Genomic DNA, 15,586 nt, shown 5'->3' with positions numbered 1-15,586 from the left:
CTGATCTGTAAGAAATATTTTTGTTTTCACCAAGGACACTTTCAGGTTAATTATGGCCCTAAATATTACTTTTGTAAAAACATTATTTTGCAAACTAAGCCAAACATTTCCTCTTTATTATCTGAGGCTTTCAAAAAAAATCAGTGGAAACACATAAAACATTTCCCTGCATTTTTGGTAAATCAAACATAGAAGCAATGTACTAGTGCATTACAACCAGAAATGGAAATTGACTGGGAACAAAAGTGAAATGGATTTCTTCCGTGCCCATGCTCTGGGAAATGCAAAAAGCAAAGATCAAACAGCAGCAACAGTGAAAAGTAAATTAAAAGTAAAATAAAAGAAATAAATAAACTTATACTTTAGTGATGAGTAAACTAGGTAAGGGCACTTACAAGAACAGAGATTATTTACAGAGTTATTATTTAAAATATATATTTAGCTATTAATTTGCAGCGTCTCTTGAATATTTCAAGTCAGCACTGATTTTTTGTGTGGTACTGCGGTTTGGGAGGAGTGAAATATTCTTGGCTTCTTCATTACAAATATATCAGGGATTATGCAGACCCTCCAGATTTCACATTCTGGAGGGTGGATTTTAATGCCAATTTTGAACCCCTCTCTTGTGATGGAGGCTTGTGTTGTGTTTCCGTGAGACACTGGAAGCCTCCCTTATTCTTAGTGTCCCTGCTTGGGAGCAGATCCCAGGCTACGGAGGCAAGTACCCTAAAGACACCTGGCTCACGGCATAGCTCCCTTTAGCAATCCCTTTACATTTACCTACATGAACTACAACTCCCATGAAGCTCTCGGCCCACAGGAGGGCACTCAAAGCCCTCTAGCGGCCGCTGCTGGTACGTGCGCTTTAATCCCTTGAGGAGCCCTGTGGCTAGCGGAGCTTGAGCTGGCAGTCGGGGTAGCAGCGCTGCTGCAGAGCTCCAGGGACCTAGGTTAGGTGGAAGTGGAGGGCAAACCAACCCACCACCTAGCTGTGGGGTGGGGACAACCCCTGATGAGGGCTTGGGGGGCCAAACCCCAGCAGTAAATCCTTTGTAAACCAAGCAGGGAGAAAGGCGGTTGCACTGCAAGCCCAGGAGGCGAGAGCCCAGGCGGAGCTGCAGACATGGGGAACCGAGGGATGGAAGACCTCATCCCCCTGGTCAACAAGCTCCAGGATGCCTTCGCTTCCATCGGTCAGAATGCCGACTTGGACCTACCCCAGATAGCTGTGGTGGGGGGACAGAGCGCCGGCAAGAGCTCAGTGCTGGAAAATTTTGTGGGAAGGTAAGACTTTTCAAATATAGGGGATGTTATGGGGGCTGATGTCCCTGATGCATCTCTGTTGTGCAATGCATTGCTCAACGGACATACAGTGCAACGCTTAATGCAGTGCAATCCAGGACAGGCGGGGGGGGCGCTGATCTTGCTCCTCTGAACTTGGGATTCATACTGGAGAAGGATCATCCCAGCCCCAGCTACACACACACATTCTAGTGCCGGAATTGCACTGCACCCTACAATGCAGAAATCAGGAGTCTCTGTGACCGGTAACATTCCCTTGATTGTCACCTTCACTAGCAGGAGAGCCCTCCCCTCAGCATAAGATTAGAAGTGCATGTGTGTGTATAAATGTCCGCTTTGAAATGGTAATATTTGATTGGGAACTGATCAAAGCAGATCAATGCTGGGCAGCATATTGCTTGGTGGGGCGGGGGGAGTGTGTGTGTGAAAGAGGTTGAGAGGAGGATGCAGCACCAGACAAATCCTGCTTTTGGAGTGACTAATGCACAAAAGAAGCCATTTGTTTGGGGGTGGAGAGGGAGTAGGAAGGAACTGAGCTGATGTGTTGTCCACATCACAGGAGATTTAATGGTTTTAATCCTAAATCATTTATTTATTTATTTATGGGAGCTAAATACAAGAAGACAGAATCCTGGGGATGAGCAAGGAGCCAGGATGGTAGGATGTCTCCCCTCACCCCCGCTGCTGGAGGACAATTGCTGCTGGGCACGGGCAGGGTGGGGGGAGGATGAGGAATAGGGGAGGAAGACACTGCTTCAAGGAGAGAATGAATAACATAGATGGTTGTACAGAATGTACAGAAAATTAATGGAAACCCAGTAACGCACAGACAAAGGGTCCATACGTTATGTAATGTCAGGGATAGAAATGTCAGAGAAAAATAGCCACATTCTGGGGTGTCCTTTATTTTTATCACACATTAGAGACCTGCAAGCCAGAGCCAAAAATGATACCGCTTCTGCATAATTTTTGGCAACGTATTCTCTATGGTGAGTCTAAAAAATACTGATCAGTTAATATTGTGTGTGCGGATAAATAACTGTATACAAACCCTGTTAAATACCAGCCATTGTGATCTGAACAGATCCACCAAGACTAGATTTCTTATTTGTTATAAATTTCACCCTGTAGAATCCCCCAAGGTGAAATGCTAGGAAGACTAGGGTCACATAGCATGTCCTCTGCTCCTGATTGTGTCTGGGTAGATACAGGACATGCCTTGAACGCTACATAGGCACCTAAAGATGGATGTGCTTGTTGTGAGGCTGAGCAGCTGTGGAGTTTAAGTTCAATTTCATCCCTCCCCCGCTTCTCTGTCCTCCATGGTAGATGCCATGTCAGGATCTGGGAGGAGAAGCCGAAAAAGCAGTGGTTATTCCCCTATGTGCTCAACTCCCTGGGTGCTACCATTTTGTGACAGTAATATTCTGGTGCTTTCCCTTCATGTGACCTTCACAGTAATCACCAGCAGCGTCCACAAAGAGCAGGTGACCAGGGAAGGTGGTCTGCACACACATAGTATACACAACACCTGGAGTGCATCCTGAGCTTGTTTGTAGCTTGGTTAAGCTATTGTGGCCCTTGCTATAATCCTTCCCTGTTAGGCTCTGCTATCCTCTATGACCAGGATGCAGGTTGCTGCTGATTTCCCTAGGAGGAACTACTGCTGTGACAGAGTGTTAGATTATTTTCTTCCACAAACTGTATTGTCCCTCTTCTTTCCCTGCTTTGCTGCGTGGGCGCGCTCTCTCTTTCTCTTTTGCCCCCTCTAGTCCTTGCACTGTGACATCTACTAACAAAATTATTTTTATAACTCTTTTATCATTGAAAGAGCCTGTAATGAGCCTGAATAGCTCCATCTTTGGTGGTATATGAACAGAATGGTCCAATATGCTGTACGGGGGCCCAGGTGTCCCTGAGCCATGAGAGACAGTGTGCATTAGGGAGATGCCACTTTTGCTTCCGGGGAAAAGAAAACAGAGCAAGAATCAGAGTAGTTGTTTAAACAAAACCTCCCATCGTTGCATATTCAAAAGAGCCTGAGATTCTCGCTCGCTGATTTTTCAATGGTCTATTTTAGAACCTATCAGAGATCCCATTCTGATTAAGTGTTCCTGGGAATCATGGTGAGGGAAGGACTTCCAGAAGCCTCAGCTATAAGTATTATTTATTTGTATTACCACAGCGCCTAGGAGCTCCCATCATGGACCAGGACCCCATTGTGCTAGGTGCTGTACAAACACAGAACAAAAAGATGGTTTCTGCCCCAAAGAGCTTACAACCTACTGTGATCAAACCTATTGAGAAGAGAAAAAGGGTTCCCAGAACTGTTACTGAGCAAAACCCTGGTTAGCCTGTTGGGTTTGTTGCTTCCATGACCCCTGAATGCTGAGAGTCAAATCTGTCTTTTACGGAAGTTCTGTACGGTGACTGCTGCAATGATGTACCAAGTATGGCCATTGAGCAAGAACAGTATCAGAGCAAATAGTTCCTTTCTTTTAGCTCTAGCAAGCAGAAGGGGACAAATTGTAACTCCACTGACTCCAATGCACAGCGGCAGAGTTTAGCTGCCTGATGGAGGGTGAATGAACTGATTTTTATTATCCATAATTTTCCGATGACCTCTGTCTCAGTAGGGCTCGTGACCTCACTGCATCCTATCAGTTGTCTCCATGGTAGCACATTATGGTGCTAGAGCTTTTAGGATAATGAAGTAACGAAGGGTACCCACACAGGAGCTGACAGGACAGGATGAAAACACAATCGTTCAGGGAAATAATTGGAGAGAAAATGGAAAACGCGTCAAAGGGAACTATTGACTTCTTCCATTTGATGCCATTAGGTGGCTGGGTGGCTCAGGGGATTGGTAATAGATATGAAACCTCTTGCCACTGAAAGTACCAGTCTACACTACAAAACCAATTGTGTTTAAATATGGCTGTGACCCAGCCAGGTTCTAAGGTATTTTTTTCCTTGTTTGTGTGAACAGAGAAAGTCATGTTAGGGAGCCATGTTTTAATCTTCACTGGTATCTAGGCTAAAACATGGTTCCTTAACATGATTATGACATGGGTTTTTTCTGTTCAGACAGGAAGGAAGAATCTGTCTTATAACATGGCGGGACCACATACATTAAAACATGCTCATTGCTATAGAGAAGCCTATGTCACCAGTTTTTTTGGGATCAAGCTGTGGGTGAGATTGAGTCATCACCACCTGACAGCTGTTTGGTGCATAATATGAAATGAGTTTGGTGGGTCTCAGCCCAGTTCCACCTGGACAGTTATCCACATTAAAAAAACAAACAACACCAACACAATTGACAGTAGTTGGTCCTTTTGATGGGGGTGTCTCAGCAGAGAGGCTGAAGGCTGAATGTGTCATGAAGATTAAACTCCCCTCTTAATTCTAGAGGTAGTTCCTCCAGATCACATCAGCATGGTAGAATGGAGATGGTTTCACTAACATCACACCTGATCCATGGATAAACAGGATTTCAGTCTCTAGGGCTTCCAATCCAGCATCTTCTGCTAACACCAACATTCAATGTATGCTGAATTGTTCAAAATACAGAGGAACTACACTGAATGCAATAAATGTTATTTTGTTTGATATCTTATCAAACAAGTACTTCTTCTTCTGAGTGCAATGGTTCGTTAGTCACTGCTAATTACTCTCCCAGTATCACTTACTCTGCTGTTAACGGATTACCCAACAATGCAAAGCTTGTATTTATAATAGCAGATGTCGATGCGGCTGCTATATGTGCTTCTGCTGCTGAGGACTCAGCATGGTGACTAACACCAGATGATGATGGTAAAATCCTCTAATGGTGTGGGATGAGACTGATAGAAGAAGGGCAGCTGACATTTATCTTCCCAGACTGGTTTATGCTGGGGCCTCAGAGCTGGCAAGAAGCTTAGTTTTGGTCATCCCTAAGCGTTGGCTACTGTGGATGTGCTACCACTAGGACAACATCTTATGGAGTCACCCTCCCCTTTTTGTTCCTGATGCCTATTTGCTACTTCAGAGTGCCTGCATGAATTGGCCCTACAGACTGCCAGTGTTGGATGAACTGCTTGGATGGAGTGAGTAAAGCATGGGGATACTTGATACTGATCTAATTTGAGATTGGGCTTCCCAAATAGAGAGTCTGTAAGCAAGAAAATGGGGACATCTAAGGCAAAGTTCACACAGTTGTTTCCAAAGTCCAGAAATGTTCACTCTCCTTTTATGTCACATGGCAAAATAAATAAATAATTAAAAAGATGCCCTCCTGTCCAGTGATCTCAACGTATTTTAAAGACATGAGATAACTAAGCCTTCCAATATGCCAGGAAGTAGGAAACTATTATCACTATTAGATGAAAGAACTAAGATGCAGTGCTGCTAAGTGACTTGTCCAGAGTCACACAGCAATGAGAACCAACCCAACATTTTATTAGTCCCAGACCTAAGCATAAGACCTTCCTTCTGTCATAAAAACTTTTATATCCAAATCAAGCCCCTTCCAAAGGTGGAATACTTTCCATGCTGAGTAAGGAGTCTTAAGCCTTGTCCACACACACTTGTACTGTTTTAACTATACGGTATAATTAAAGCGGTACAACCCACCATGGAGGATCTAGTTCTACTGGCATAAATGTGCTCATGCTGGAATAGGATATTCCCATATGGGAAGGGGAACTCTACCAGTGTAAGTACCTTCATGCCAGTATAACTGTGGCCACACTAGGGATTGTACTGGTATAACTATTTCAATTAAAAAAAAAACCACACCCCTAACCAACATAGTTATATGTGTACAAAAACTTGGTCTTAATGTGTTTGCCTCAAGGGGATGCTCAGCATATAGGTGAAAGAATACAAAAGAACAAATTTAAACCTAAGCCCTGCCAATACTAAGCTAGAGCCTTGAGAAAGTGTTTTGCAGTAGATTGAATACAAGGCTAGGAGCCAAGAACTTTGTTCTGGATTTTATTTGGCCTCTGACACTTTGGTGACTTTGGGTGAGTAATTTAATGTCTCTGTGACTCATTCTCCCCACCTGTAAAATAGGGATAGTGATACTTACCTACTTCCCAGAGATGATGATGATATGAAGCTTAATTAGGTGATATTTGTAAATTGCTTTGTAATGGAAAGGCGCACTGTCATTATTTTAGATACAGCGCTGCCTAGAAATTCCCTCAGAAAAGGCAATCTTCATGGACACATATTATCAAAAAGCAAAGGATATCTCAGGAGCATGTATTGGCCTGTCCAGGTACAGCAGGGGTACATCACTGCTCACTCTCTCATCCTCAAAATGTATGGAGCTGAAACTTCTCTCTTCTCTTCTCGAGCAAACACTATGGCTGAAATAGTCAATGCTGCCCATGGGAACTGGGGGTCCAGAGCCCCCAGGCAGTTTTGAAAATCTCAGCCTGTAGGTATTCTTATGTCCACTCACCGTACAGCGTAACGCTCAGCATTTATATATTACTTTAATGGTCAGATTTCCATTTATACCAAGAGCCCTTTAGACAACTCTGGCAGCATAAAGGGGCCTTAAAGTGGTTCATGCCCTCTTTGGGACCCCTTTTCACATCCAGAGTGCTGTAAAGGGACCTTAATGTGGTAAACCTTAAAAGCATTATACAATACACACCCATCTGTGAGGAAAGTGAGTAATAGTATCCCTATTTTAAAGACTGGAAGAGTGAGGCACGCAGGGTGAAGTGACTTGTCCAGGGCAATAGAGGTTGACAGCATGAGAGAACTCCTAGCCCTGAGCTCATGCCTCTTAATGGAATCCATTTATATTCCAACACCCGAATTATAACGTTTTTGTTTGATTTAGCTGTATGTATACATACAAACAGTGGTAAGCCTCTGGTATTTAATAGAGAACATACATCCATTTTCCTAAGATTAATAAAAAGCAACAAAGTACAATGCAGCACAAGAGTAAATGTATATAGCATGCCATGATAAACCACAAGAAAAAGGAATTAACTCAAGAGAAATGTACATAGCTCTCAGCAATTGCCTGCGGAAGGAAAAGCAGCAGGAGACACACATTTGAGCCAAAACATAACGTGGATGATCAGAATATTGTAAACAGAGAATATAAATATATAATTGCAAACCTAGATATCCCTGCTGCAACTCTTGTTCACGTGATTTGTCCTGTGGCTACTCACATGAGTGAGGATGAAGAGTCAAGCCCTAAATAAACACAAGTTTCTTTGTATATTATATATCATCACTATTTCCTGAAGCAGTGCACAGAGGTCTCACACCTTTAGAACCACTACACTTTTCACCTTAGCTCTTTTGACATTTTCCTACAATGTAACGTAAGTGTCAACCTTGTCTTCAGTAGGAAAAAAAGTGTGTTCTTACCCTATGTTTGTTAATATGTGGTAATTAACAAGGGGTAAAATCCTAGTGAAGACAAGTTAGTTGTAGTTTTAACATGTGTTAGCACATTAAAGTAAACCCTAGGCTCCCCTAGGACTTACCTCAACCTGCTAACATGTGAAAACTACAATCTGCCTTGTCTTCACTAGGATTATATCATGTGTTAATTGCCAGGTTAGCTGACATGGTAAGAACACACCTTTTTTCCTAGTGTGAACACACACACCTCTCCTCCTCCTTGCACTTCTACAGTGCCTTTCATCTGATGCTCTCCTAGCATTCCAGGCATTAATTAATCTTCACAATACTCTGCTGAGGTAGGCAAATGTTAGTATGCCAGTGTTACAGGTGTTAAACTGAGGCACAGAGCTGCTAAGTGATCTGAGTGCACACTGAGGCCAGGCCCACACTATAAACTTACATCGGTATATCTACGTCACTCGGGGGTGTGAAAAATCCACACCCCAAGCGATGTAGTTATACCGAGTTAACCCCCAGTGTAGACAGTGCTATGCCAATGGGAGAGCTCCTCCCACTGACATAGCTACCGCCTCTTGGGGAGATGGATTACCTACACTGATGGGAGAAGCTCTCCTGTTGGCATAATAGCATCCTCACTAAAGCACTACAGCAGCACAGCTGCACTGTACGTGAAGACAAGCCCTTCATCAGGAACAGAATTCAGGAGTCCTGAATACCAGTTCCCTGCCCTAATCACTAGACTTTCTAACATCAATCACTAGACTTTCAACATTCACCATGTTGTACATAACTATGTATAAATATAATGATGTGAAGTTAGAGAATTAAAGGCAAGTGTTTTGAGACCCAGCTTGAGACATTTCAGGCCTGATTTTCAGAGATGCGGAGCAGCCACAGCTCCAGTTGAGTGGGTGCCTCAAGTTTGGTTACAGAAATTGAGGTGCTCCAAATCCGAGGCCACATCTGTAAATGTTGTTCTAATACAGTAAAATAAGATCCAAACTTTAACCCCTCCCTTGCCTGGCTTAGGGCTTGATGCTTCAAGATGTTGAGCATCCCCAGCTCGCACTGACTTAGGGCTCTAACTTGCCTCATAGAAGGCTGTGGGATTTTCCAAATAGAGGATGCTCAGCATCTTGCAGGATAAGCCCCTGAGAGAGCAACCAAGTTAACATAAAAGTTAATGAATCAAAGAAAATCTGTCTCTTGGTGTTTTAGCTGCAGGAGCAAAATTTGCCATGGTGTACTGAGCAGAGATTTTATTTGTAAGCCGGAGCCAAACCTACGTGTGCTCCACCCATATGAACCAATGCTAGGATTTTTCATTCAGTGCACTTATGTAGCAAAACCAGAGGAGTGGCTAAGGGGGTTATAGGCAGCCACCCAAAATGTAATGGTTTTCTGGCCAGATGCCCATGATAAAATGAACTTCTTTTGGGGAAGCCTCTCCGAATGAAACGTAACCTGCTACCAATACCCATAGTCAATCCACTGCCTTCATGAGACACAGGGTAAATGGAATTTTTGAAAATATCTTTGGGTGTAATCCTTTCCTTCTGTCTTCTTTGCAATGTATAACGAAGCAAGTCATGGCACAACTGGTAGGGAGGAGAGCTGCTACTAGATCTGTATTTTAAAAACACCTCAGTGTTATGATGCATGATAGGAAATGTAGTCTTTGCAACAGGACAACACTCTCATCACAGTTAAACAGCGTCCCCTCTGATCTCAGAACTGTTTTTGCACATCCTGATTCAGAAAACTGGAGCACCAATGGAGAGGGACACATAAGTAGGTGGGTAGGTGGAACTTGTGGCTAAAGAACAAACCTAGGTCTCAGGGGACCTAAATTCTATTCCTTGATCTGCCACTCACTTGCTGTGTGACTTAACCTTTCTGTATCTTACTTCCCCATCTGTAGAACCAGGAGAACACTACTACTTAAATCATAGATGTGATACGATAATCTATGTCACATCATACATAATCTTAATTCATGAATGGAAGTGCTCTGATCTTAACATAGATGGTGCAAGAGAAGTGTCAATAGTTATACGGGAAAGAAAGGGTCTCCCTTTTATTAATAGCTAAATCCAAACTCTTCGGTAATAAGGACAACAACATTCATCTTGCAATTCTTTAAAATGAAGGACCGTATTCTTATTTACTGAGATGATTTGCCAGAGAGCTGTAGACATCCATGCAATTCACATTCACCAGCTGATATGAGGAAGAAATTTCCTCCTTGGGACAGTACTGCATAATTAAGTGTATTCTATGGAGAGTTTGTGCCTTTCTCTAAAGCAGCCAGCATTGGCCACTATCAGAGAGAGACTACAAGATATGATGGATCTGTGTTAAGATGCAGCAGGAAGCAGGATACCAGACTAGATGGATCAGTAGTGTGTTTAATTGTAGCACTTCCTACGTTCTCACATACATAGACATGCAGAGAAACTTGGTGAGCTGTGTACATTGTAAGCTCTTTGGGACAGGGAATGTCTTTTACTATATGTTTATACGGTACCTAGCACAATGGGGCCCTGATCTGACAAATAATAATGATTAATAACACAGTATTGATAATAGAAAAAAGAGAAGTATAAATTAAGATTGTGTTGGAATAGGGGCTGTTCCTATTATGGCTTCTATTATGGTTAGGTTTATCTGGTGAGAAAAGTACATGCTTCAGTCATGAACCAGAACAGAAAGCACCTCAATGATTGTAAGTCACATGGATCTGTGCACAGGGAAGTGATCAGCTTCTCCACCAACCCTAGGACAGAATTCAGCTCAGGACTTCAGGATGTCTAGAGTCACTGTCTCAACCAGTCTGCTCAGACCTGGAGGGGTCCAGATGCCAGACGGTGTAAGGGGTACTGATTCTGACAGCTCCAAAACTCTCTCTTCTTTTTCTTCCCCAGCCGCTTTATCTGATTTCATCTATGGCATTTGTAATGTATCCATCATGGCATCTAGGCATTAATTTACATCTTGTTTATTTGGACTAATCTGATGGGTTTTAGTTAGTCACAGAAGGTATTTTTTCTCATTGACTAATAATAATAATAATAATAATAGGGGGGAGGGATAGCTCAGTGGTTTGAGCATTGGCCTGCTAAACCCAGGGTTGTGAGTTCAATCCTTGAGGGGGCCACTTAGGGATCTGGGGCAAAATCAGTACTTGGTCCTGCTAGTGAAGGCAGGAGGCTGGACTCCATGACCTTTCAAGGTCCCTTCCGGTTCTAGGAGATAGGATTTATTTAAATATAAATATTAGGGTGGTAGTGAAGAGTGGCTGAAGACGATGCTTGTGAATGTTCCTCTCAGTATTTATTAAAGCAATGCCAGTGTTTTAATGGTTTTAAAATGATATTAACGGCTTGATTTAAGCTCAAAAGCCAAAATATTCAGAACAATTAATAATACGCTGCACCTATGTAGAGCTTTTCATCTTCAAAGTGCTTTGCAATCATTCACTAATAAATAATGGTCGATGAGGTGAAGTAGTTAAGTAATTGTCCTAATCCCCATTATAAAGACAAGGAAACGGAGCCAGAGAGGTTAAGTAACTTGCTGAAGGCCACACAGTGACTGAGTGTCAGACTTGTGATTAGAAGTCAGGAGCTCATGTCTCCTAGTCAGCTGCTAAATCTGATTCTGTTCTTGCTTACATCAGTTTTGTGCTGATGTAGTTTCACTGACTTAATTGGAATTGCTGCTGATTTACACCAGTGTAAGTAAGAGAAGAATGGAGCCCCAAGTCTGAAATCTGACCCTAAATCCATCTGCAAATACGGTATATGTAAAGCCTCCCATGGTTCTCGATTCTGAAGCTCTTGCTAGACCCAGTCATAATAGAGGGGATGAAGGATGGAATTTCAGTTTTAATGCTCAATCTCGTCTTAACATTTTGTGTGAATTAGGTGTTTATGAAGATATACTGGGAGCAGATGCCGTGCACATTTCCCCAATGCAATTATTCCTGCTGCCCTGCCTAGTGTTGCCTAGTGTTGCCATCTCTTGCGATTCTATTGAGAGTCTCGTGATTTGTTGTTAACTTGATTCCTGCACCTGGGGCTTTACCAACTAAGAATCTCAGCTGTTGTATTAAAAAAAAGTAAGTTTCTAGACCTCGTGTTGCAGAAAAGAGCTTGAAAATGTGATCCACTAACTGCTCCAGCACCCAGAGACACATAAAAAGAACTCCAAATGTATTATATTTAAAAACTCAAGATTTTTAAACCAATCTCATGATTTTTGGTACATTACTCGTGGTTTCGGAATGCTTGGGGCTGGCAACACAAACCTGGGCCTCTCCTAAGATTGTCAGTCATGACAAGCTATGCGATATGCAAAATGGGATTTGGGATGAGCCCAACTCCTTTTCACTTGTGACTTAAGAATTGAACTCAGGTCTCTGGAAGTAAAAATGCTGTTTTAATAACCCACTACACCAATACCAACACCAACACCACCCCTCCTTACTTCTCATTTCCTGTTTCATATGAGTCTAGGTCACACTGTTAAAGCTACCCGGATGAAGAGTGAAGGTTGAATTCCCTGGTGTGTAATGCTGCTGTAACGAGTATCAGGAATTGTCAAGATCCTGTTTATCATGCCAGTGCAATCATTTTGTAGCAATGACACTGCACCCTGGATATAAGATGGCAGAGGTGCCAAGGCAGGATATGGTCTCCCTGAAAGAGGACACATCAGATTAAACTGATACTGCCATGGATCTTAGCAGACAGGCCAAGGAGTGTGGCTGAAGCATTGTAAAAATGTTAAGATTGAGCATAAACCGTAGCCATGTTTCAGAGCAGAGTTTCTTTCTCAGATGTATGAAAGGACTTTTTCTCAGAACACCAACAGGCAGAAGTCCACAGAGACACTGAGCATTCACTTCTCAACATCTGCAAACATTTTTTTTTTTTAGAGCAGAGCTAATCTGCCCATGAGAGCACTGAAAAGTCTGTTATTCTGCCTTCCTCAGATAGGGAAAAAAAGCCTACGCTGATTTCCTGTACATTGGGAGGAAAAAAGGCCTGAAGGCAAAATTGTGAAGCCCATGTTCATTACCTTCATAGCAGGTCTAGCCTGAGTAAAGACTAGTCCTTTAGGATCTGGCCCTATGTTTTGAGGATGACAATTAACAGGCCGCTTTTCAGTTCAGAAAGCCTTTCCCCACCCATACAGTTATAAACTTGTAAGAACAGGGGTTTATCATGAAAAACACAATTGCCTCCTTACCATACATCCTGATGTCTCCCTGAAGCTGTGTCTGCACAGCAGCTGGGAGGTGTACTTCTGAGCCTGGGTAGACATACCCGCGCTAGCTCTGCTCAGACTAGTGCACTAAAAATAGCAATGTGGCCACAGCGGCACAAGCAGTTGCTTGGGCGAACCATCCAAGTACAAACATACCCAACCCCGTGGGTATGTACTCCGGCAGCTAGCCTGGGCTGCTGCATGTGCTGCTGTGGCCACACGGCTATTTTTAGGTTCCAGCACACGTGTCAACTCGCACTGGGCATTATAGCTCCCAGCTTGCTGTACAGACTTACCCCGAGGGAACAGTTCTGCCCTGCAGGACAATGCAATGGATGACATCATAAGTCTCTATCTTTTATGGGCTGGATTCTCGACTCACTCACACATTTTATCCAGACGTAGCTACATGAACTTCCCTGGAATTACTCCTGATTTATAATGGTGTGAGATCAGGGTAAAGTCCTTTGATTCTAATAAATACACATGTAAAGGTTACCGCTCTCTCTCGCTCTCTCTGGCTGCTGTGATCTCTTTGGTAATCTCTGGCTGTTTCTTAAGCTGATTGTGCTTTTACTTCTAATAGAAATGCCTCTATGTATAGCTGGGAATTGCCTGAGCATTGTGGCAGCCTCAAGTGGAAAACTGTTGCCAGATGGGAATGAGGGCCAAAAGGCAGAGCGAACTCTAGAGATCTCTGATGGGGTGGTACATGACCTGTCACACTGCAGAGCCAGTCATTCTGCTTCAGCCCCAAAACCAGGTCACCTCCTTCACTTCAGCGTGGATGTTGGAAGAGAGCATAGCAGGATTTCTCTTTCTTGGCTGTGTGGGGTTCCTGCTTTTTCCACGGGTCATTCATTGTGTGTGTGTGATGTTGACTTTCTCCATTTGAAGCCTGGCTGGAGAGTACTTGACACTCTGGATACCAGGCAGAGGAGGAAGGATCCCCTGATAATGAATTTTATTGGCTTTTATTTTTTAAGGGCAACGTGTTTAAAAGTGGCTCCTAATTCCGAGTGCCTCCGTTTTGAGCAGCATCAATTCAGACAACTTTAAGGTGTCTCAAACTGGGCACCAAAGACTGAAGCACCCAAAATGAGAAGCCACTTTTAAAAATTTGGTTGCAGAGCTTTTTTGTTGTTTTGGTGTGTGTACAGGGAGAGGGGCTTTGGGTGACATTTTTTCTTCCTTGAGAAAGTGAATGATAAGGAACAGGAGTGATGAGAATGGAAGTCCAGGGTTTTATCTGCTGTCTGCTTTTTCAAATCAGTTCTTTTCTCACATTGCTATTCCAATGGATGCCTGTCTTGACCTAGAGGAATCACTTGGTGTGACAGAGGAGTTGAAGCTCTGTTAATTTAAAATGGGTCCCAATCCTGATTTAGAAACATTATCTTCTTCTGGGGGTGAGAATGGAGATTCAGCCTCCATGACCAATCACTCCTGGGGCTGTTGTTCCCTCCTTTAGTGCTGCGAGGTTTGGAAATCATACTGTCTGGTTTTTAAACTCAGTATAATGCCTGGGGTTTGCTGTACTGGAGGTGTTAGTGATCAAGCTGTTGTTTCTCATGGGCTAGGGGAGCAGCGTCTCTGACACAGCATGTTTTCAGCCAGTGTGATCCTAATTACATCTGAAAGTGCAGAGGTGCAATGTACAGCAAGGAGCCTGGTACCATTCCTGCATCCTCGTCCAGGCAGACAGGGATTGGAGGTATACAGCACCATTTTAATGTTCTCTCTAGGACAGCAGCACATCTTCAAACAGTCTGTGATAACATGCATGCATCCTGGAGAGACTGCCCTATCCTGCAGTGCCTTTGCCTCTAATGCACAGCCTGTGATAACTCATACAGACCATGGCAGTCTACCTTCTGCTCCACAACACTTTCCTCCTCTACAGGTTTGTAATAGTGAATATGGACCCTAGACAGTCCGCCTTACTCCCCTCCCAGTGCCCTTCCCACCTTTGTACAGCATAGGATAATGCATCCAGGTCCAGGGGAGATTGCTGTACTCCACAGCACCCCCTCTACCCTGCAGTCTGCGATTGTAGGAAGTGCCATGCAAGAGGCTGCAGTGATCAAACATCTCCTGAACTACATTTTTTTCTCCATTATTCCTCTCTCTGCAAATGCTAGCATCCAGGACCCTTTGGGTATATCTACACTGCAGCTGGGAGATGTGATTCCCAGCATGGGTAGACAGCCCCATGCTAGCTTGAACTAGCCACCCAAATCCAAGCCCACATGACCCTTTGGGTCCAAACTCAGATGACTAGCCTGAGCCACTGCCCATGCTACAATGTCCACACTGTTGTTTACTGTGCTAGTTTAAGCAGAGCTAGTGCATGTCTGTCTACCCATACTGGGAATCACAACTCCCAGTTGCTCTGCAGATATACCCCTAGAGTCTTGACCAGATATAACTAATGCATGCCCTATATACATGGCCTTAGTACAGAGGTGGGCAAACTACGGCCCGCGGGCCACATCCGGTCCATGGGACCATCCTGCCCGGCCCCTGAGCTCCTGGCCTGGGAGGCTAGCCCCCGGCCCCTCCCCTGCTGTCCCCCCTGCCCCACAGCCTCAGCGTGCCACACCGCCAGCGCTCTGGCCCGCTGCTC

General features: G+C 43.7%; 1 protein-coding gene across 7 annotated transcripts in view; it reads left to right on the top strand.

The window, feature by feature from the left end:
• The first annotated feature begins 894 nt into the window (after nt 1-894).
• Nucleotides 895-15,586, top strand: part of DNM1 (dynamin 1) — a 105,703-nt gene continuing 91,011 nt past the window's right edge. For all 7 annotated transcript variants that reach the window (XR_003370068.1, XR_003370069.1, XM_026657372.1 and 4 more), the window contains exon 1: nt 895-1,284. Coding sequence is in view for 5 of the 7 variants with exons in the window: in XM_026657372.1 (XP_026513157.1) it covers nt 1,124-1,284 (161 nt within the window). In the remaining 2 variants the exon portion in view is untranslated. The remainder of the gene's footprint in view (nt 1,285-15,586) is intronic.

This window comes from Terrapene carolina, unplaced genomic scaffold (assembly GCF_002925995.2).
Source record: "Terrapene carolina triunguis isolate 2854851 unplaced genomic scaffold, T_m_triunguis-2.0 Scaffold238, whole genome shotgun sequence".
Taxonomy (NCBI): Eukaryota; Metazoa; Chordata; order Testudines; family Emydidae; genus Terrapene; species Terrapene triunguis.
This window is presented reverse-complemented; position numbering and strand designations above follow the sequence as displayed.